This window comes from Salmo salar, chromosome ssa05 (assembly GCF_905237065.1).
Source record: "Salmo salar chromosome ssa05, Ssal_v3.1, whole genome shotgun sequence".
NCBI classification, from domain to species: domain Eukaryota; kingdom Metazoa; phylum Chordata; class Actinopteri; order Salmoniformes; family Salmonidae; genus Salmo; species Salmo salar.
The window spans coordinates 13,023,020-13,044,312 of record NC_059446.1 but is presented as its reverse complement, the minus strand read 5'-3'; the positions used below and the strand labels follow the sequence as shown (position 1 = coordinate 13,044,312).

Below are 21,293 nucleotides of genomic sequence, written 5' to 3'. Positions count from 1 at the left end.
TCAGGTCTTTGCGATGGCCACCCCAATACCTTGACTTTGTTGTCCTTAAGCCATTATGCCACAACTTTGAAGTATGCTTCGGGTCATTGTCCATTTGGAAGACCCATTTGCGACCAAGCTTTAACTTCCTGACTGATGTCTTGAGATGTTGCTTCAATATATCCACATAATATTCCTTCCTCATGACGCCATCTATTTTGTGAAGTGCACTTGTCCCTCCTGCAGCAAAGCACCCTCACAACATGATGCTGCCACCCCCGTGCTTCACAGTTGGGATGGTGTTCTTCGGCTTGCAAGCCTCCCCCTTTTTCCTCCAAACATAACGATGGTCATTATGTCCAAACAGTTCTATTTTTGTTTCATCAGACCAGAGGACATTTCTCCAAAAAGTGCGGTCTTTGTCCCCATGTGCAGTTGCAAACCGTAGTCTGGCTTTTTTATGGCGGTTTTGGAGCAGTGGCTTCTTCCTTGCTGAGCATCATTTCAGGTTATGTCGATATAGGACTCGTTTTACTGTGGATATAGATACTTTTGTACCCGTTTCCTCCAGCATCTTCACAAGGTACTTTGCTGTTGTTCTGGTATTGATTTGCACTTTTCGCACCAAATTACGTTCAACTCTAGGAGACAGAACGAGTCTCTTTCCTGAGCGGTATGACGGCTGGATGGTCCCATGGTGTTTATACTTGCGTACTATTGTTTGTACAGATGAACGTGGTACCGTCAGGCATTTGGAAATTGGTCCCAAGGATGAACCAGACTTGTGGAGGTCTACAATTTTTTTTCTGAGGTCTTGGCTGATTTCTTTTGATTTTGCCATGATGTCAAGAGGCACCGAGTTTGAAGGTAGGCATTGAAATACATCCACAGGTACACCTCCAATTGACTCAAATTATGTCAATTAGCCTATCAGAAGCTTCTAAAGCCATGCCATCATTTTCTGGAATTTTCCAAGCTGTTTAAAGGGCACAGTCAACTTAGTGTATGTAAACTTCCGACTTCAACTGTACCTGTGAAATAACAGCCTAAGAAAATATTGCAATTAAGCTCAAACCCTTCCTGTCACTAATCTATCCATACCCTTCCTCTCACTAATCTATCCATACCCTTCCTGTCACTAATCTATCCATACCCTTCCTCTTACTAATCTATCCATACCCTTCCTGTCACTAATCTATCCATACCCTTCCTGTCACTAATCTATCCATACCCTTCCTCTCACTAATCTATCCATACCCTTCCTGTCACTAATCTATCCATACAGAAAAATATGGTTTTCATGCTATATCAGCTAATAATTATTTTGCATAGATTCATTTCAAGATTGCAAAAACCATGAGCAAAAGCAGCATAAATGATGATATATTATGATTAATACTATCATCACTCACTTTGATTGTGGTACTAGTAGCCTACAGTCTATAGTCCACAGAATGTTACTTGACCAAACTACAAATCCTATGAAGTTGGCACTCTTTAATCACGGGAGACAACACACTATTGGGGAGAGGCATTAATGACTTAGTAATTACACTGTACCTGCCTATATGACTCCCATTTAAATACATAGATTCAGTACAGACTCTTGTTCTCTCTCTCTCTCACACTCCCACACAAACCTCTCTCATTCGCATTCTCTCTATCCCTCACATGGACTCAAACTCGTCGATGCGCTGCTTGGTGTTGCCCTGTCGTATCTGACGGAGGGTCCTGTACTTGTCCCGGCCGGCCTTAACGTTCTCCGCGTGGATCAGGTCGTTGGGAGTATTCTTACTGTCGTCTCGAGCGCCGGCCAACTCACTACTAAGGGCCTGAGGACAAACGGAAAACAAGGACACAAATAAACTTGTGGAGCGTCAACATAATTGTAAGGGGTGCGTAACCAGTGGCAGGGAAGTCAGACGTAGGAGAGCAGAACTTGGTAATTGCCGGAGCAGTTTAATAGCAAAACCAACGGCATAAAAATAACAAGATATGGGTACAAAAACCCATCGCGCACCAATCAACACGTGCACAAGCACTTACAATAAACAATCCCACACAAAGACATGGGGGGAACAGAGGGTTAAATACACAACAAGTAATTGAGGGAATTGAAACCAGGTGTGAGGAAAAACAAGACAAAACACATGGAAAATGAAAAGTGGATCGATGATGGCTAGAAGACCGGCGCACAAGGAGAGGACCCGACTTCGGCGGAAGTCGTGACAATAATGTACTATACATGGAATGAATGTGTGGTACATATGTAACGCATGTGGTCTAAGAACCATAGCTCTCATTTCAGAGCTCAGGGCTTGAGGACATTTTTACATTTAGTCAGGACTGAACCCAACCATGCAAAATTATGGTTAGGTTAGGGCCACAGGTTATATGTTAAATAAGGTAGGGTCTGGCTTTTGTATCGTCAGCCGTTCATTCTTCTGGGCCTCTGTCATGGTCATGAATTAGGGTCATGGGTTAAGGTTAAAGGTCATGGAGTGTGGAAGAAGTGAAAAAATGATGGTTGTCTATCAACAATGACAAGCCACCGGGGTCTGACAACCTGGATGGGAAATGAATGAGGATAATAGCAGACGATATTGCCACTCCTATTTGCTCTATCGTCAATCTAAGCCTACTAGAAAGTGTGTCATCAGGCCTGGAGGGAAGCCAAAGTCATTCCTTGACCCAAGAATAGTAAAGCCCGCCTCCGGAGTGGCGCAGTGGTCTAAGGCAGTGCTAGCTGTGCCACTAGAGATCCTGGTTTGAGTCCAGGCTCTGTCGCAGCCGGCCGTGACCGGGAGACCCATGGAGCAGCGCATAATTGGCCCAGCGTCGTCCGGGTTAGAGGAGGGTTTGGCTGGCAGGGATGTTCTTGTACCATCACACACTAGCGACTCCTGGTGGCGGGCCAGGCGCAATGCACGCTGACACGGTCGCCAGGTGTACTGTGTTTCCTCGGCTGGCTTCCGGGTTAAGCAAGCAGTGTGTCAAGAAGCAGTGCGGCTTGGCTGGGTGGTGTTTTGGAGGACGCAAGGCTCTTGACCTTCGCCTCTCCCGAGTCCGTACGGGAGTTGCAGCGATGGGACAAGACTGTCACTACCAATTGGATAACACGAAATTGGGAAGAAAATGTGGTAAAAAAATAAGAAAATGAGTAGTAAATCCCCCTTTATCTACTCAAATAGCCGACCAATCAGCCTGTTACCAACCCTTATTAAACTTCTGGAAAAAATTGGTGTTTGACCAGATACAATGCTATTTTACTCTAAACAAATTGACAACAGACTTTCAGCACGCTTATAGGGAAGGACATTCAACAAGTACGGCACTTACACAAATTACTGATGATTGGCTGAGACAAATTGATAATAAAAAGATTTTATGAGCTGTTTTGTTAGACTGCAGTGCGGCTTTTGACATTATCGATCATAGTCTGCTGCTGGAAAAACGTATGCGTTATGGCTTTACACCCCCTGTTATATTGTGGATAAAGAGTTACCTGTCTAACAGAAGACAGAGGGTGTTCTTTAATGGAAGCCTCTCCAACAAAATCCAGGTAGAATCAGGAATTCCCCAGGGCAGCTGTCTAGACCGTTACTTTTTTCATTCTTTACTAACGACATGCCACCAGCTTTGAGTGACGTGTGTAGTGACTCACTACCACATCAACTGAAATGACCGCAACACTTAACAAAGAGCTGCAGATAGTTTCTGAATGGGTGGCAAGGAATAAGTTAGTCCTAAATATTTCAAAAACTAAAAGCATTATATTTGTGACAAATCATTTACTAAAGCCTAAACCTCAACTAAATCTTGTAATAAATAATGTGGAAATTGAACAAGTTGAGGTGACTAAACTACTTGGAGTAACCCTGGATTTTAAACTGTCATGGTCAAAACAATGATACAAAAGTAGCTAAGATGGGGAGAAGTCTGTCTATAATAAAGCGATGCTCTACTTTCTTAACGGTACTATCAACAAGGCAGGTCCTACAGGCCCTAGTTTTGTCGCACCTGGACTACTGTTCAGTCGTGTGGTCAGGTGCCACATAAAGGGACGTCAGAAAATTAGAATTGGCTCAGAACAGGGCAGCACGGCTGGCCCTTAAATATACACGGAGAGCTAATCTCTCATGGCTCAAAGTGGAAGAGAGATTGACTTCACCACTACTTGTTTTTGTAAGGAGTGTTGACATGCTGAATGCACAGAGGTGTCTGTTTAAACTACTGGCACACAGCTCAGACACCCATGCATACCCCACAAGACATGCCATAAGAGGTCTCTTCACAGTCCCCAAGTCCAGAACAGACTATGGGAGGTGCACAGTACTACATAGAGCCATGACTACATGGAACTCTCTTCTACATCAAGTAACTGATGCAAGCAGTAAAATTAGATTCAAAAAATAGATACAAATACACCTAATGGAACAGCTTGGACTGTGAAGAGACACACACATCTACACACACGTACACATGGATTTTGTATTGTAGATATGTGATAATAGAGTAGTGGCCTGAGGGAACACAATGTGTTGTGAAAAGTGTTATGAAATGTAACCTGGGATAGGATATAGTAACCCTACTAACCCCCCCCCCCCCCCTCCAAAAATACCTGGGATAGGATATAGTAATCCTTCTAACCCCCCCTCCAAAAAAAAGATATAGATGTACTATTGTAAAGTGGTTGTTCCACTGGATCTCATAAGGTGAATGCACCAATTTGTAAGTCGCTCTGGATAAGAGCGTCTGCTAAATGACATAAATGTAAATGTAATGTCATGTAATATTTTAAATTGTATATAACTGCCTTAATGTTGCTGGACCCCAGGAAGAGTAGGGGATCCTTAATAAATGGGTTAAGTTAGGGTCTGACTGTGTCTGACCTTGAGGTGGTGAGGTGTTTCTTCAGCCGTTTGTTCTTCTAGGCCTCCGTCATGGTCATGAGTTAGGGTTAATTAAAGGGCATAGGTTATGGGTTAGGGTTAATTAAAGGGCATAGGTTATGGGTTAGGGTTAATTAAAGGGCATAGGTTATGGGTTAGGGTTAATTAAAGGGCATAGGTTATGGGTTAGGGTTAATTAAAGGGCATAGGTTATGGGTTAGGGTTAATTAAAGGGCATAGGTTATGGGTTAGGGTTAATTAAAGGGCATAGGTTATGGGTTAGGGTTAATTAAAGGGCATAGGTTATGGGTTACGGTTAATTAAAGGGCATAGGTTATGGGTTAGGGTTAATTAAAGGGCATAGGTTATGAGTTAGGGTTAATTAAAGGGCATAGGTTATGGGTTAGGGTTAATTAAAGGGCATAGGTTATGGGTTACGGTTAATTAAAGGGCATAGGTTATGGGTTAGGGTTAATTAAAGGGCATAGGTTATGGGTTAGGGTTAATTAAAGGGCATAGGTTATGGGTTAGGGTTAATTAAAGGGCATAGGTTATGGGTTAGGGTTAATTAAAGGGCATAGGTTATGGGTTAGGGTTAATTAAAGGGCATAGGTTATGGGTTAGGGTTAATTAAAGGGCATAGGTTATGGGTTAGGGTTAATTAAAGGGCATAGGTTATGGGTTACGGGTTAATTAAAGGGCATAGGTTATGGGTTACGGTTAATTAAAGGGTATAGGTTATGGGTTAGGGTTAATTAAAGGGCATAGGTTATGGGTTAGGGTTAATTAAAGGGCATAGGTTATGGGTTAGGGTTAATTAAAGGGCATAGGTTATGGGTTAGGGTTAATTAAAGGGCATAGGTTATGGGTTAGGGTTAATTAAAGGGCATAGGTTATGGGTTACGGTTAATTAAAGGGCATAGGTTATGAGTTAGGGTTAATTAAAGGGCATAGGTTATGGGTTAGGGTTAATTAAAGGGCATAGGTTATGGGTTACGGTTAATTAAAGGGCATAGGTTATGGGTTAGGGTTAATTAAAGGGTATAGGTTATGGGTTAGGGTTAATTAAAGGGCATAGGTTATGGGTTAGGGTTAATTAAAGGGCATAGGTTATGGGTTAGGGTTAAATAAAGGGCATAGGTTATGGGTTAGGGTTAATTAAAGGGCATAGGTTATGGGTTAGGGTTAATTAAAGGGCATAGGTTATGGGTTACGGTTAATTAAAGGGCATAGGTTATGGGTTAGGGTTAATTAAAGGGCATAGGTCATGGGTTAGGGTTAATTAAAGGGCATAGGTTATGGGTTAGGGTTAATTAAAGGGCATAGGTTATGGGTTAGGGTTAATTAAAGGGCATAGGTTATGGGTTAGGGTTAATTAAAGGGCATAGGTTATGGGTTAGGGTTAATTAAAGGGCATAGGTTATGGGTTAGGGTTAATTAAAGGGCATAGGTTATGGGTTAGGGTTAATTAAAGGGCATAGGTTATGGGTTAGGGTTAATTAAAGGGCATAGGTTATGGGTTAGGGTTAATTAAAGGGCATAGGTTATGGGTTAGGGTTAATTAAAGGGCATAGGTTATGGGTTAGGGTTAATTAAAGGGCATAGGTTATGGGTTAGGGTTAATTAAAGGGCATAGGTTATGGGTTAGGGTTAATTAAAGGGCATAGGTTATGGGTTAGGGTTAATTAAAGGGCATAGGTTATGGGTTAGGGTTAATTAAAGGGCATAGGTTATGGGTTAGGGTTAATTAAAGGTCATAGGTTAAAGGGGAACTTCACTCAAAAACATAATTTTAGTATTTGTTTCATTAGTCCACTGTTGATAGGGTCCCAAAATGTTTTGCATGTCAGCAGCCAAGTTTTCAAGATATTGGACTTTCAGGAAGCAAAGTGTCACCTTTGATGCCTTTTACATCGTCATCATGATGTGGTTGGTGACACTTTGCTTCATGAAAATCCAATATCTTGACAACTTGACTGCTGACATGAAAAACATTTTGGGACCGTATCAACAGTGGACTAATGGGGGAAAAAAGTAGAGTTTCCCTTTAAGTTAGGTGTTTCTGACCTTGAGGTGTTTCTGTAGCCGTTCATTCTTCTGAGCCTCCGTCATGCGTTCCTCCTCGCTGCGGTCTCTGACCATGCCTGGTGATGTCAGCTCGGCACTGGCCTCGGCGCTGCTCTCGTCAGTCTCATCGTGGTCCCCCTGCACAGAGTCCTGGATGTGGACACTGATGACTTTAGTCTTCAGCTCCAAATCAACCTCCACCATGACCGCCAGACGATGAACACACACATGACCGCTCGAAGTGGATAACGCTATCACACACGCTCGCTCACACACACGCTCACTCACACACACGCTCACTCACACACACGCTCACTCACACACACGCTCACTCACACACACGCTCACTCACACACAAGCTCGCTCACATTGAAGCACTGTGGTTAGATAGAGGATAACGCTATCACAATCACACACTCTCACTCACACACTCTCACTCACACACTCTCACTCACATTGAATCACTGTGGTTAGATAGAGGATAACGCTATCACTCACACACTCTCACTCACACACTCTCACTCACACACTCTCACTCACACACTCTCACTCACATTGAATCACTGTGGTTAGATAGAGGATAACGCTATCACTCACACACTCTCACTCACACACTCTCACTCACTCACACACACACTCTCACTCACACTCTCACTCACACACTCTCACTCACATTGAATCACTGTGGTTAGATAGAGGATAACGCTATCACTCACACACTCTCACTCACACACTCTCACTCACACACTCTCCCTCACATTGAATCACTGTGGTTAGATAGAGGATAACGCTATCACTCACACACTCTCACTCACACACTCTCACTCACACACTCTCACTCACACACTCTCACTCACATTGAATCACTGTGGTTAGATAGCGTTATCCTCTATCACTCACACATTCATTCCTTCATTTATTAATTTATTCTTTCACCCTTTTCTGCCATCTCTTTGTATCGTCGTCCTTCTTCTGCTTTACGTCCTCCAGAAGGGAGATCTTAGAGGTCAGATCAGTAACCTGGAAAAGGAACCTTAGAATAATAAATGATTCTCCTAGTGTCCGTCTGTCTGTCTGTCTATTTGGATTTATTATGGATCCCCATTAGCTGCTACCAAAGCAGCAAAATTAAGGCAGTTTATACAATTTTAAAAACATTACAATACATTCACAACACACTGTCTGCCCTCAGGCCCCTACTCCACCACCACCACCACATATCTACAGTACTAAATCCATGTGTATGTATAGTGCGTATGTTATTGTGTGTATGTATGCGTCTGTCTGTCTGTCTGTCTGTCTGTCTGTCTGTCTGTCTGTCTGTCTGTCTGTCTGTCTGTCTGTCTGTCTGTCTGTCTGTCTGTCTGTCTGTCTGTCTGTCTGTCTGTCTGTCTGTCTGTCTGTCTGTCTGTCTGTCTGTCTGTGTGACTCTATGTGTGACTCTATGTGTGACTCTATGTGTGTGTGTGGCTGTCTGTTTGTGCATCTGTCTTTGTGTGCTGTCTGTCTGTCTGTCTGTGTGGCTTTGTGTCTGTCTGTCTCTCTGTCTCTGTCTGACTATGTGTGTGTGTGTGTGTGTGTGTGCGTGTGCGTGTGTGGCTGTGTGTCTGTCTGTCTGTCTATGTGTGTGTGGCTGTGTGTGTGGCTGTCTGTCTGTCTTTGTGTGATGTCTGTCTATGTGTGTGTCTATGTTTGTGTGTACCAGGTTCTCCATCTGGCTCTCTGACTGCTGTAGGAGGGCTGCCTTGGTCTCTTCCGCTGCCCTGCGCTCCTTCTCCAGACGCTCTGCCTCCTCCTGGGCAAACGTCCTCTCCTTCTCCAGCTCCAGGGCCCTGCGAGTCTTCTCATCCAGCTCTACACACACACACACACACACACACACACACGCACACACACACGCACACACACACGCACACACACGCACGCACACACAGACAGAATAATATGAACACACACAAGCATGCATGCACATACAGCACACACACTGTCAGACGACAGAATGAGTCTGACCTTTCTGAGCTTTCTTGGTCTCTTCCTCAATCTGTTTCAGTCTGCCCATCAGCTCCATGGTTTCTCTGGCGATCTTCTCTGTCTCCTTCTCCGCATTCTCTCTCTTCTTCTTCTCGCTCTCAAGCAGAGCTCTGGAAGGAGGGATACGAGGGAACGAGTAAACACCTGCTAACAAACTCATCTCTATTACTCTCTCTATCTCTCTCTCTCTTTTCTCCATGTCTCTGTCCTCACTTCTCCATCTGTCTCTTAGTCTTCTCCTCGCGGGCCTGGGCTTTCATCTGTTGGACCTCGATGGTGTCTGGCTTCCTCCTCCTCATGTACAGGTCATGGTTCCCCATGCACAGCGCCAGGATACGCTTGTTGATCCGTAGACGAGGGGCGTAGAACACAAAATCCTGGAACAGACTCATTTACCACAAATGTAGTTATCAGTGCCTCTTGCAAAAATGAAGTGACCTTTTTTTAATACTTAACAAACAGGTACTATCAGAGGTTTGAATTATAACCAAATACACAGCAGATAAAGAAACAGAGGTGACGTACCGGGGCTTTCTTGTCCATGGGCTTTATAACAAACTTCTTGTCGTTGAAGGAAATGTTTCTGATCTCACTCCATGGGAAGCCAATCTTAGGGGTCATCCTATAAAGAAAACACTGTAGAATAGTTCACTCCAAAATCAAAGTTTATCCAATGTTTTCAGACTTCAAAAGTAGTCTAATGTCATGATGAATCTACGGAGAATTCCAATCTATACTGAACAAAAATAAACGCAACAATTTGAAAGATTTTACTGAGTTACAGTTCAGATAAGGAAATCAGTCAATTGAAATAAATTCATTAGGCCCTAATCTATGGATTTCACATGACTGGGAATACAGATATGCATCTGTTGGTCACAGATACCTTAAAAAAAAGGGAGGGCCTTGGATCACAAAACCAGTCAGTATCTGGCGTGATCACCATTTGCCTCATGCAGCACAACATATTTCCTTCACATAGAGTTGATCAGGCTGTTGATTGTGGCTTGTGGAATGTTGTCCCACTTCTCTTCAATGGCTGTGTGAAGTTGCTCAATATTGGTGTGAAATGGAACAAGCTGTTGTACATGTCGATCCAGAGCATTCCAAACATGCTCAATGGGTGACATGTCTGGTGAGTATGCAGGCCATGGAAGAACTGGGACATTTTCAGCTTCCAGGAATCCTGGAATACAGATCCTTGCGACATGGGTCTGTGCATTATCATGCTGAAACATGAGGTGATGGCAGCAGATGAATGACACGACAATGGGCTTCAGGATCTCATCACGGTATCTTTGTGAATTCAAATTGCCATCGATAAAATGCAATTGTGTTCGTTGTCCGTAGCTTCTGCCTGCTCATACCATAACCCCACCATGGGGCACTGCTAAATTTACATATTGAGTTTATATTTTTGTTCAGCGTAGTTAAAGGTTCCTACTTGTCAGTGTTCTGGTATATGTTGAGGCCCAGAGCGTCTACCCCCAGCCACAGCTCTGAACCCTTCTTGTTCTTGATGCTGAAGTAGTTGACTCCATACATCTCTAGATCCTGAGCTATCTTCAGATACTCCACCATGGCATCCTCTCTGGGGACAGATTGACACAGAGACAGACACAGAGACAGACACAGACACACATAGACACAGACAATCAGTGAGAAACATGCTCTGTATGCAGCTATCATGATGCTTAGCACATTCTACATACACTGAGTGTACAAAACATGAAGGACACCTGCTCTTTCCATTACATAGACTGACCAGGTGAATCCAGGTGAAAGCTATGATCTCTTATTAATGTCACCTAAACCCTCAACAGTCTACAGACTAAACCCTGTCTATATGCCGGGGGAGGGAATTGTTTTAAGAAGGTCGTACCAGGGATCATTTAGATATTTTATTTTGAATTTTAAGACCACTTGATGTATCCAAAAAAGTATTATTATTTGATTAATATTTTAATTTGGTCTTACTGCTATTAGCAAATGCATTGAATAACAGATAGTCCCCCAAAAAATCTAAAGGAAGTTTGTTCTGAAGTGTCTGTCCTATATCTGAGAGATATAAGAAAGATCAGGAAACATTTGTTGTAGTTTTTTACATGTATTTAACCCCTTATTTTGGCACTAAACATTCTCCATATATAATTCCATACATTTTTTCAACTGGTACCGGGGGTCCTTCAGACGAGTCTTGTGAGGCCTGTGGAGCAAAACACCCAACAAAACACGTGTATGTGTTCGTGAGACCTTTCCACAGAGGGGTCATATTAGTGTGTAGCCCAAACTGTTGGGACGCTACAGACAGAAGTTGGCAGATCGGCTATACCAACTTCAGACGAGTACCAAGACGCTTTGTGGGGGTCGTAGGGCAAAAAGGAGAAAACCATCGTGTTCGTGAGAGTCTCATCTTCCCATAGAGGGGTTTGTAGGCCAAACCGTTAGGATGCTACAGATGATTTTGTGAGATTTCTGAGATGTCTCATGGTCTTACAAACATATGCAGAAGTCCGAATGTGATGGATTGAGACATATCCAATGCAAACAAAATATATCTTTAGCTTAAACTGACATATTTTTCATGGGGATCTGTTTATTATGCTAATTAGATTTCCACAGGAGTGCGGACATCGACTTTAGTTTTTTTTAAATCCACTTCAATTATGGGAGATGAAGGAGTGGAGACAGGTTAAAGAAGGATGTTTAAGACTTGAGACAATTGAGACATGGATTGTGTATGTGTGCCATTCAGAGGGTGAATGGGCAAGACAAAATATTTAAGTGCCTTTGAACGGGGTCTGGTAGTAGGTGCCAGGCACACCGGTTTGGGTCAAGAACTGCAAAGCTGCTGGGTTTTTCACACTCAACAGTTTCCCATGTGTATCAAGAATGGTCCACCACCCAAAGGACATCCAGCCAACTTGACACAACTGTGGGAAGCATTGGAGTCAACATGGGCCAGCATCCCTGTGCAACGTTTTCGACACCTTATAAAGTCCATGCCCCGGGCGAATTGAGGCTGTTCTGAGGGCAAAAGAGGGGGGTGAAACTCAATATTAGGAAGGTGTTCTTAATGTTTTGTACATCAGTGTAAAATCAGTGCAATACAAGTAAGCCAGTGTTAACTTGGATTGGACTGTGAGTAGAGAGGACATGTGGTCTTACCTCAGCACTCCCTTGTGCTCCTCATGCCACACCTTTATCCTATTCTCCCACTGCTCCTTGTTCAGCTTGTGCTGCTCCAGAACCCTAAGGGTAGAGGACACGAGAAGGGTCAATTAGGAGGGTAGAGAGAAGCCTAGTGGTTAAGAGCGTTGGGCCGATACCCAAAAGGTTGCTGGTTCAAATCCCAGAGCAGACTAGGTGATCCGTTGATGTGCCTTTGAGCAAGGCACTTAAATCTTTCTAGATAAGAGTGTCTGCTAAATGAAATGGAATTGACCCCAACACTGATCTGAGTATGGAAGACAACAATCAGGGAGACTTGGAATAGATCTCTCTTCAAAATGATCATAGAAGATCAACAAATTCAGTGGACTGTTTCACCAGTTTAGCTTCTGTTTGTGGGCTGAGGTATGTCACACAGGGGGACGGGGAGAGACGACACACCTCTGGGGAAGCAGCTTGTCCCTGCTGAGGTAACCAGGGAAGTGGTAGTCCTTCTTGTAGTCTCCATGTTTGGTCTGAACAGAGTAGGAGGCCAACAGCACAGCTGTCTCAGGAGGACAGTAGATATCATCATTCAGGATGCCCTCCTTCACCTACAGTGACATACATTATAAACAGTGTGAGGGGTGTGTGTGTGTGTCTAACCTGTGTACATCTTAATACACATACAGTGCATTCAGAAAGTACTCAGATCCCTTGACTTTTTCCACATTATGCTACATTACAGCCTTTTTCTAAAATAGATAAAATAAAAATGTTCCTCATAATTTTGGGGGGGCAAATTAAAAACAATTCAAATATGAAATACATGATTTACATAAGTATTCAAACCCTTTAATGTGAGACTCGAAATTGAGCTCAGGTGCATCCTGTTTCCATTTATCATCCTTAAGATGTTTCTACAACTTGATTGGAGTCCACCTGTGGTAAATTCAATTTATTGGACATGTTTTGGAAAGGCACACACCTGTCTATATAAGGTCCCACAAAAACCAAGCCATGAGGACGAAGGAATTGTCCGTAGAGCTACGAGACAGAATTGTGTCGAGGAACAGATCTGGGGAAGATGACCAAGAAACTGATGGTCACTCTTACAGAGCTCCAGAGTTCCTCTGTGGAGATGGGAGAACCTTCCAGAAGGACAACCGTCTCTGCAGTAATCCACAAATCAGGACTTTATGGTATAGTGGCCAGACGGAAGCCACTCCTCAGTAAAAGGCACATGACAGCCCACATGGAGTTTGCCAAAAGGCACTTGAAGGACTCAGACCATGAGAAACAAGACTCTCTGGTCTGATGAAACCAAATTGAACTCTTTGGCCTGAATGCCAAATGTCACGTCTGGAAGAAACCTGGCAACATCCCTACGGTGATGCATGGTGGTGGCAGCACCATGCTGTGGGGATGTTCTTTAGCAGCAGGGACTGGGAGACTAGTCAGGATCGAGGGAAAGATGAATGGAGCAAAGTACAGAGAGATCCTTGATGAAAACCTGCTCCAGAGCACTCAGGACATCAGACTGGGGCAAAGGTTCACCTTCCATCAGGACAACGACCCTAAGCACACAGCCAAGACAAAGCAGGAGTGGCCTCGGAACAAGTCTCTGAATGTCCTTGAGTGGCCCAGCCAGAGCCCGGACTTGAACCCGATCTCTGTAGAGCCCTGAAAATAGCTGTGCAGCGATACTCCCCACCCAACCTGACAGAGCTTGAGAGGATCTGCAGAAAAGAATGGGAGAAACTTTCCAAATGCAGGTGTGCCAAGCTTGTAGCACCATACCCAAGATGATGCGAGGCTGTAACCACTGCCAAGGTGCTTCAACAAAGTACTAAGTAAAGGGTCTGAATACTTATGTAAATGTGATATTTCTGATTTTTATTTTTAATAAATTAGCAGAAATAAAAAATAAATTATTTTAAAAAAGTCTTTGCTTTGTCATTATGGGGTTTTGTATGTAGATTGATGAGAAAAAAAAAACAGATTTAATCAATTTTAAAATAAGGCTGTAACGTAACAAAATGTGGAAAAAGTGAATACTTTCCGAATGCACTGTATGTGTAGGGGAGAGTGGGTAAGTTGAGCCACCCTTGTTTCTAGGAAACTATACACAAAATGAATCATGTGACCAAATATTTTTTATTTGTTAATTATTCATTTTTGTTACCCCTTTTTCTCCCCAATTTCGTTGTATCCAATTGATAGTTACAGTCTTGTCTCATCGCTGCAACTCCCGTACGGACTCGGGAGAGGCGAAGGTCGAGAGCCGTGCGTCCTCCGAAACCCTTCCAAGCCGCACTGCTTCTTGACACAATGCCCACTTAACCCGGAAGCCAGCCGCACCAATGTGTCAGAGGAAACACCTTGCGACTGTGTCAGCGTGCACTGCACCCAGCCCGCCACAGGAGTCGCTAGTGTGCGATGGGAGCCGGCTGCGACAGAGCCTGGACTCGAACCCAGAATCTCTAGTGACACAGCTAGCACTGCCTTAGACCACTGCGCTACTCGGGAGGCCACATGACCAAATATTTGTGGGCAAAAGTGGGGTTGCAACTCAATATTAGGAAAGTGTCCTCAATGTAAATCTGAATGTAGGCATACATTTAAGGTATACAATATACCACACCCACATTCCATGAATTAAACTTGGCCTACCAGCACCCACTGTAACAGGACACCAGCACCAACTTACCCCAATGCGGCTCAACTTACCCTGTCCCTTTGTTCAAGTTACCCAAGAACCAGGGTAAGTTGTGCCAAGAGACCACTTTTTTTGGACAAGCTATGATTTCAACACTGTAATGTTTAAATTAATTCGAATTATTTACAGCAGGGATGGGCAACTTTGATGTCTGCGTACCCTCACCTGCAGTCACATCCAACCCTAGCCTTTTGAGGGCCCTACGTAGCATTTTGTTTTTAGAAATGTTTCTCTTGACAGTGGAGAGAAAATTTGACATTTTAGAGTAAATTCCTGCAATTCTACACATTTTGCTATGGGGCGTAGAGAAAATGTTGTGGTTTTAAAGCAAGTTTGCTGTAATTCTTCACATTTTGCTACAGGGTGGAGAGAAATGTTTTCAGTTTTTAATATCTGAGTGAGAGTGACTAACAAAATTAATGTGGGCCCCACGGTCGGTTATTCGACCATGATTACTACAAGTTTAGATAGCTGGCTAGACTAACTTAGCAATCTAAAACATTTTTGTTGACACAGGCTAATTGAGTGACTGTCAGTGACTGACATAACAAGAGAAACTGCTGATGCAGAACCACATTTCTAAATTGCACCTGGTGTAAGTTGAGACCCCAACTGAGTTCCTAAAACTCACAACATTCTGAAATATACGTAGAGATCTTTGTTAGAAAGAATAATATATTTTGCTTGACGTAGTGATGCTGAATGTAAAAAATGGCTCAACATAGTCTACTCTCCCCTATGCTAGCATGTTGCTATTGATCTTTGGTCTGACCTGGTATTGACTCAGTGCTCTTTATAAGAGCCTATTTTTGGATTTTCTATTCCTTTACCTTTGATATTGAACATTGCATTGTTGAGGAAGAGCTTGTAAGTAAACATTTCTCTGTACTGTTTACACCCATTGTTTCCTGTGAACGTGACAAATAAACTTTGATTTGATGTGTGTGTGTGTGCGCGTGTGTGCACGTGTGTCTGGCCAGCTCGTGTGTGTGTGTGTGTGTGTGTCTGTGTTTGCGCATGTAGTCGTGTGTGTGTGTGTGTGACCTGCAGGAAGAAAAGTCGTTGCGTGGCCTCTTGGATCAGTTCCTCAGCTACGTCTTCAGGGTAGAACTTGGCCCTGAACTTTATCAACAGAGGGTTCTCCCTGCGTACGTCCTGAGCTGTCACCTGGGGACATTACAGCATTGCAACAACATGATTGAGTTAATAAGTGAATGAATGAGCATGGGTATGTGTATGTTTGCGTGCATGTGTGTGTGTGTTTACTCTGTGTGTGTGTGTTTACTCTGTGTGTGTGTTTACTCTGTGTGTGTGTGTTTACTGTGTGTGTGTGTGTTTACTGTGTATGTTTACTGTGTGTGTGTGTGTATATATATATATAGAGCTGGATGAGAAGACTCGCAGGGCCCTGGAGCTGGAGAAGGAGAGGACGTTTGCCCAGGAGGAGGCAGAGCGTCTGGAGAAGGAGCGCAGGGCAGCGGAAGAGGCAGTCCTGTATGTTGTTACTGTAAGAGTAGTGAGGATGTACTCACCCTCTTGTTGAGTTTGAGCCAGGTAGAGAAGCCTTTGCTGTCCTGGTACTGTAGGCCAAAGAACCAGGTCTCTCTCAGCCCGATGGTCTTCACTATCTACACAACAATGAAGAAGAACACTTGTTTGTCCATAGTCGAGGGAACTTGTCTGTCCGTCCACCTGTCTGTCTGTCCGTCCACCTGTCTGTCTGTCTGTCTGTCTGTCTGTCCGCCTGTCCACGTACCTGGTCGAACAGTTGTTTGCCAGTGGTGCTGGGCAGGATGGCAAACTCCAGCTCAGCGTCCATGGTGGTGACGCGAACATTGATCTACCAGAGGGCGTTCACATAGACACAAACTGGAGTATGAATGGGAGGAGAGAGAACTTAATAGCCTATTAAAACACATTGATAGAGTTACGGTTAGTATAATAGGTAGTATGGTTTACAATAGGGGATATACATGCAGAATACACTGAACAGAAATATAAACGCAACATTCAACAATTTCAAAGATTTTACTGAGTTAAAAGTTCAAATGAGGAAATCAGTCAATTGAAATAAATGAAGTTGGTTCTAATCTATGGGTTTCACATGACTGGGAATACAGATATGTATCTGTTAGTCACAGATACCTTTTAAAAAAAATGGGCCTCAGGATCTCGTCACTGTATTTTTGTGCATTCAAATTGCCTTAGGTAAATGCAATTGTGTTTGTTGTCCGTAGTTTATGCCTGCCCATACCAAAACCTCACCACCACCATGGGGCACTCTGTTCACAACGTTGACATCAGCAAACCGCTCGCCCACACAACGCCATACACGTGGTCTGTGGTTGTGAGGCCGGTTGGACGTACTGCCAAATTCTCTTAAACAACGTTGGAGGCGCCTGAAATTAACATTCAGCTCTGGTGGACATTCCTGCAGTCAGCATGCAAATTGCACGCTCCCTCAAAACTTGAGACTGTGGCATTGTGTTGTGTGACAAAACTTCACATTTTAGAGTGGCCTTTTATTGTCCCCAGCACAAGGTGCACCTGTGTAATGATCATGCTGTTTAATCAGCTTCTTGATATGCCACACCTGTCAGGTGGATGGATTATCTTGGCAAAGGAGAAATGCTCATCAATAGGGATGTAAACAAATTTGTGCACAACATTTTTGAGAAATAAGCTTTTTGTGCGTATGGAAAATGTCTGGGATCTTTTATTTCAGCTCATAAAACATTGGACCAACACTTTACATGTTGCGTTTATATTTTTGTTCAGTGTACTAAGGGGCTAAGCAAATTATATGTCTCTTACTATGATTGTAAAATTGTGTGCTAAGTTCTTAGTGACGTAAAAGACCCCCAAAATATAATATAATATAATTATGTTTCTTACATTTTTCTGTTCAACCTGCAGGATCATCCAATCGCAACTGGTTGTAGGGGACTACAATCAAAACATGAAGTCCACAAGGTATTTTTAAACGTTAAATATTATTTAGGGAGAATTCTCAGAACAAAATAGAGTTGAGAGTATTCTCAGAACAGGGGAAGGTTTATTCTAGGATTCCATGATCCACACAGAACAGGGGAAGGTTTATTCTAGGATTCCATGATCCACACAGAACAGGGGAAGGTTTATTCTAGGATTCCATGATCCACACAGAACAGGGGAAGGTTTATTCTAGGATTCCATGATCCACACAGAACTGTAGTGTAGGTTTATTCTAGGATTCCATGATCCACACAGAACTGTAGTGTAGGTTTATTCTAGGATTCCATGATCCACACAGAACTGTAGTGTAGGTTTATTCTAGGATTCCATGATCCACACAGAACTGTAGTGTAGGTTTATTCTAGGATTCCATGATCCACACAGAACTGTAGTGTAGGTTTATATTAGGATTCCATGATCCACACAGAACTGTAGTGTAGGTTTACTCTAGGATTCCATGATCCACACAGAACTGTAGTGTAGGTTTACTCTAGGATTCCATGATCCACACAGAACTGTAGTGTAGGTTTATTCTAGGATTCCATGATCCACACAGAACTGTAGTGTAGGTTTATTCTAGGATTCCATGATCCACACAGAACTGTAGTGTAGGTTTATTCTAGGATTCCATGATCCACACAGAACTGTAGTGTAGGTTTACTCTAGGATTCCATGATCCACACAGAACTGTAGTGTAGGTTTACTCTAGGATTCCATGATCCACACAGAACTGTAGTGTAGGTTTATTCTAGGATTCCATGATCCACACAGAACTGTAGTGTAGGTTTATTCTAGGATTCCATGATCCACACAGAACTGTAGTGTAGGTTTATTCTAGGATTCCATGATCCACACAGAACTGTAGTGTAGGTTTATTCTAGGATTCCATGATCCACACAGAACTGTAGTGTAGGTTTATATTAGGATTCCATGATCCACACAGAACTGTAGTGTAGGTTTACTCTAGGATTCCATGATCCACACAGAACTGTAGTGTAGGTTTATTCTAGGATTCCATGATCCACACAGAACTGTAGTGTAGGTTTACTCTAGGATTCCATGATCCACACAGAACTGTAGTGTAGGTTTATTCTAGGATTCCATGATCCACACAGAACTGTAGTGTAGGTTTATTCTAGGATTCCATGATCCACACAGAACTGTAGTGTAGGTTTATATTAGGATTCCATGATCCACACAGAACTGTAGTGTAGGTTTATTCTAGGATTCCATGATCCACACAGAACTGTAGTGTAGGTTTATTCTAGGATTCCATGATCCACACAGAACTGTAGTGTAGGTTTACTCTAGGATTCCATGATCCACACAGAACTGTAGTGTAGGTTTACTCTAGGATTCCATGATCCACACAGAACTGTAGTGTAGGTTTATTCTAGGATTCCATGATCCACACAGAACTGTAGTGTAGGTTTACTCTAGGATTCCATGATCCACACAGAACTGTAGTGTAGGTTTACTCTAGGATTCCATGATCCACACAGAACTGTAGTGTAGGTTTACTCTAGGATTCCATGATCCACACAGAACTGTAGTGTAGGTTTACTCTAGGATTCCATGATCCACACAGAACTGTAGTGTAGGTTTATATTAGGATTCCATGATCCACACAGAACTGTAGTGTAGGTTTATATTAGGATTCCATGATCCACACAGAACTGTAGTGTAGGTTTATATTAGGATTCCATGATCCACACAGAACTGTAGTGTAGGTTTATATTAGGATTCCATGATCCACACAGAACTGTAGTGTAGGTTTATATTAGGATTCCATGATCCACACAGAACTGTAGTGTAGGTTTATATTAGGATTCCATGATCCACACAGAACTGTAGTGTAGGTTTATATTAGGATTCCATGATCCACACAGAACTGTAGTGTAGGTTTATATTAGGATTCCATGATCCACACAGAACTGTAGTGTAGGTTTATATTGTTGCTGTTTTGATGTCACTCATGTTAGTGAAAGTTTCCACATTATGTGGACAATAAAAAAATATAGAATAAGTTCAAACCTATCCCAGGTAGCCCCCGCTAGGGTTTCTGAGGTGGTTAACAACACTGATTATGGAGCAAATTGGGATAAAGTTACGAAACAGCTGAGATCAGAGATGGCCAGGCCAACCAGGGAGCCCCATATTTAGGCCAATTATCATATGTTTAATGTTGATCACATCAGCCTATTCTGACCATGATACTTCAACCACAAAATGTATGAATGTTTCTACAAGTACAATGTTTATATTAGTCAAAAGTGCTAAGATATAAAAGATTGAGTTTCAAAGTTGAGTTAACTCACTGTACTACAAGTATCCCACAGAACAATGTACTGTTGTGTTGAAACGCAAACTTTAAAAACAAATTCTGTCTGATGTGAGTGGTTAACAAACAAAAACGTAACTTTTAACAAACACTGTATAACTCAGGGTAGTAATACCGTAAACCTTTAAAATGGCTGGTTTCAAATTGTAATGTCACATGCACAAGTACCGTGAAATGCGTTTCTTGCAAACTCAAAACCCCAACAATGCAGTAATAAATAACAATGTAATACTAGGGAAAAAAACACAAATAAGAATAGGAAATGTGAAATACACAATAAAGGAAGTAAGCATACTATATACAATAAATAGTTTTCTAACCCATTATTCTGTCTCACAGAGAAACAGAGACATTACTATGGGAAAAAGTTGGCCTTGTTTTACTGTCAAATGCTACATTTACACAATCTCACCCTAATTTTACACAAACAGCCACATTTTAACTTCAATCTAGATTTTATAGGATAAAGAGTATAAATGGATACTCACAGAAGACATTTGTAGATATTTTATCTCCTATATTATTACGTTCCTGAGAGGTTCTTCTTTCGGCCTTAGCCTCTTCTCCACAGAGTCATATGAAAGTGCTTTCAATATTCACTGGGATTATGGTGAATTAAAACGAGCCATTGTTGTGTTCTCAGGACTAATCCAATGGCAGCCCAGGAATCTAACTCAAAGTGGATTACAGCGGTGTACTAACACTTGACCCTCACAGGACCGCCGCAAAATGGCGCACAAGACGTTGAATTTACATGCACCTTTAGAATTCGATAATTTCATATGAAAATATATGATTAGGCAATGTTGATAATATAATCTAGACCTAGCCTTAACCCTAGACCACAATGCCACTAGCCAGGGAAAAAGTGATTAGTAAATACAACACTCAAGGAATTAATTCTTGCTTCTATATTGTTGTTGTTTTGTAAAAGACCATGTATGTCTTTTTCATTGTTCTTTTTTAATACATGTAATTGTTATTTTGTTAAAATAACATTTTAAGAATTGAAACACAATAAGAAATCTACTATCAACGTTACCCTATGAGTAATATAGTGTAGACAGTTGGCATCATTATCTTTAGGATTACATTGAAACAACGCAACCGTTTCCATTAC

The 21,293-nt window shown here is 42.3% G+C and overlaps 1 protein-coding gene across 1 annotated transcript; it reads right to left on the bottom strand.

Moving 5' to 3' along the window:
* Positions 1 to 1,646: 1,646 nt before the first annotated feature.
* Positions 1,647 to 21,070, bottom strand: LOC106604268 (moesin). The gene is made up of 15 exons (XM_014198752.2): positions 20,662 to 21,070; positions 17,734 to 17,784; positions 16,595 to 16,678; positions 16,371 to 16,466; positions 15,883 to 16,005; positions 12,582 to 12,733; positions 12,138 to 12,221; positions 10,414 to 10,560; positions 9,495 to 9,591; positions 9,183 to 9,346; positions 8,949 to 9,079; positions 8,641 to 8,792; positions 7,875 to 7,958; positions 6,939 to 7,088; positions 1,647 to 1,811 (listed from the first exon to the last, which is right to left on the bottom strand). The coding sequence occupies exons 1-15, from the start codon at positions 20,668 to 20,670 to the stop codon at positions 1,647 to 1,649; spliced, it is 1,689 nt and encodes a 562-aa protein (XP_014054227.1). The 5' UTR covers positions 20,671 to 21,070.
* Between the last annotated feature and the right edge of the window lie 223 nt (positions 21,071 to 21,293).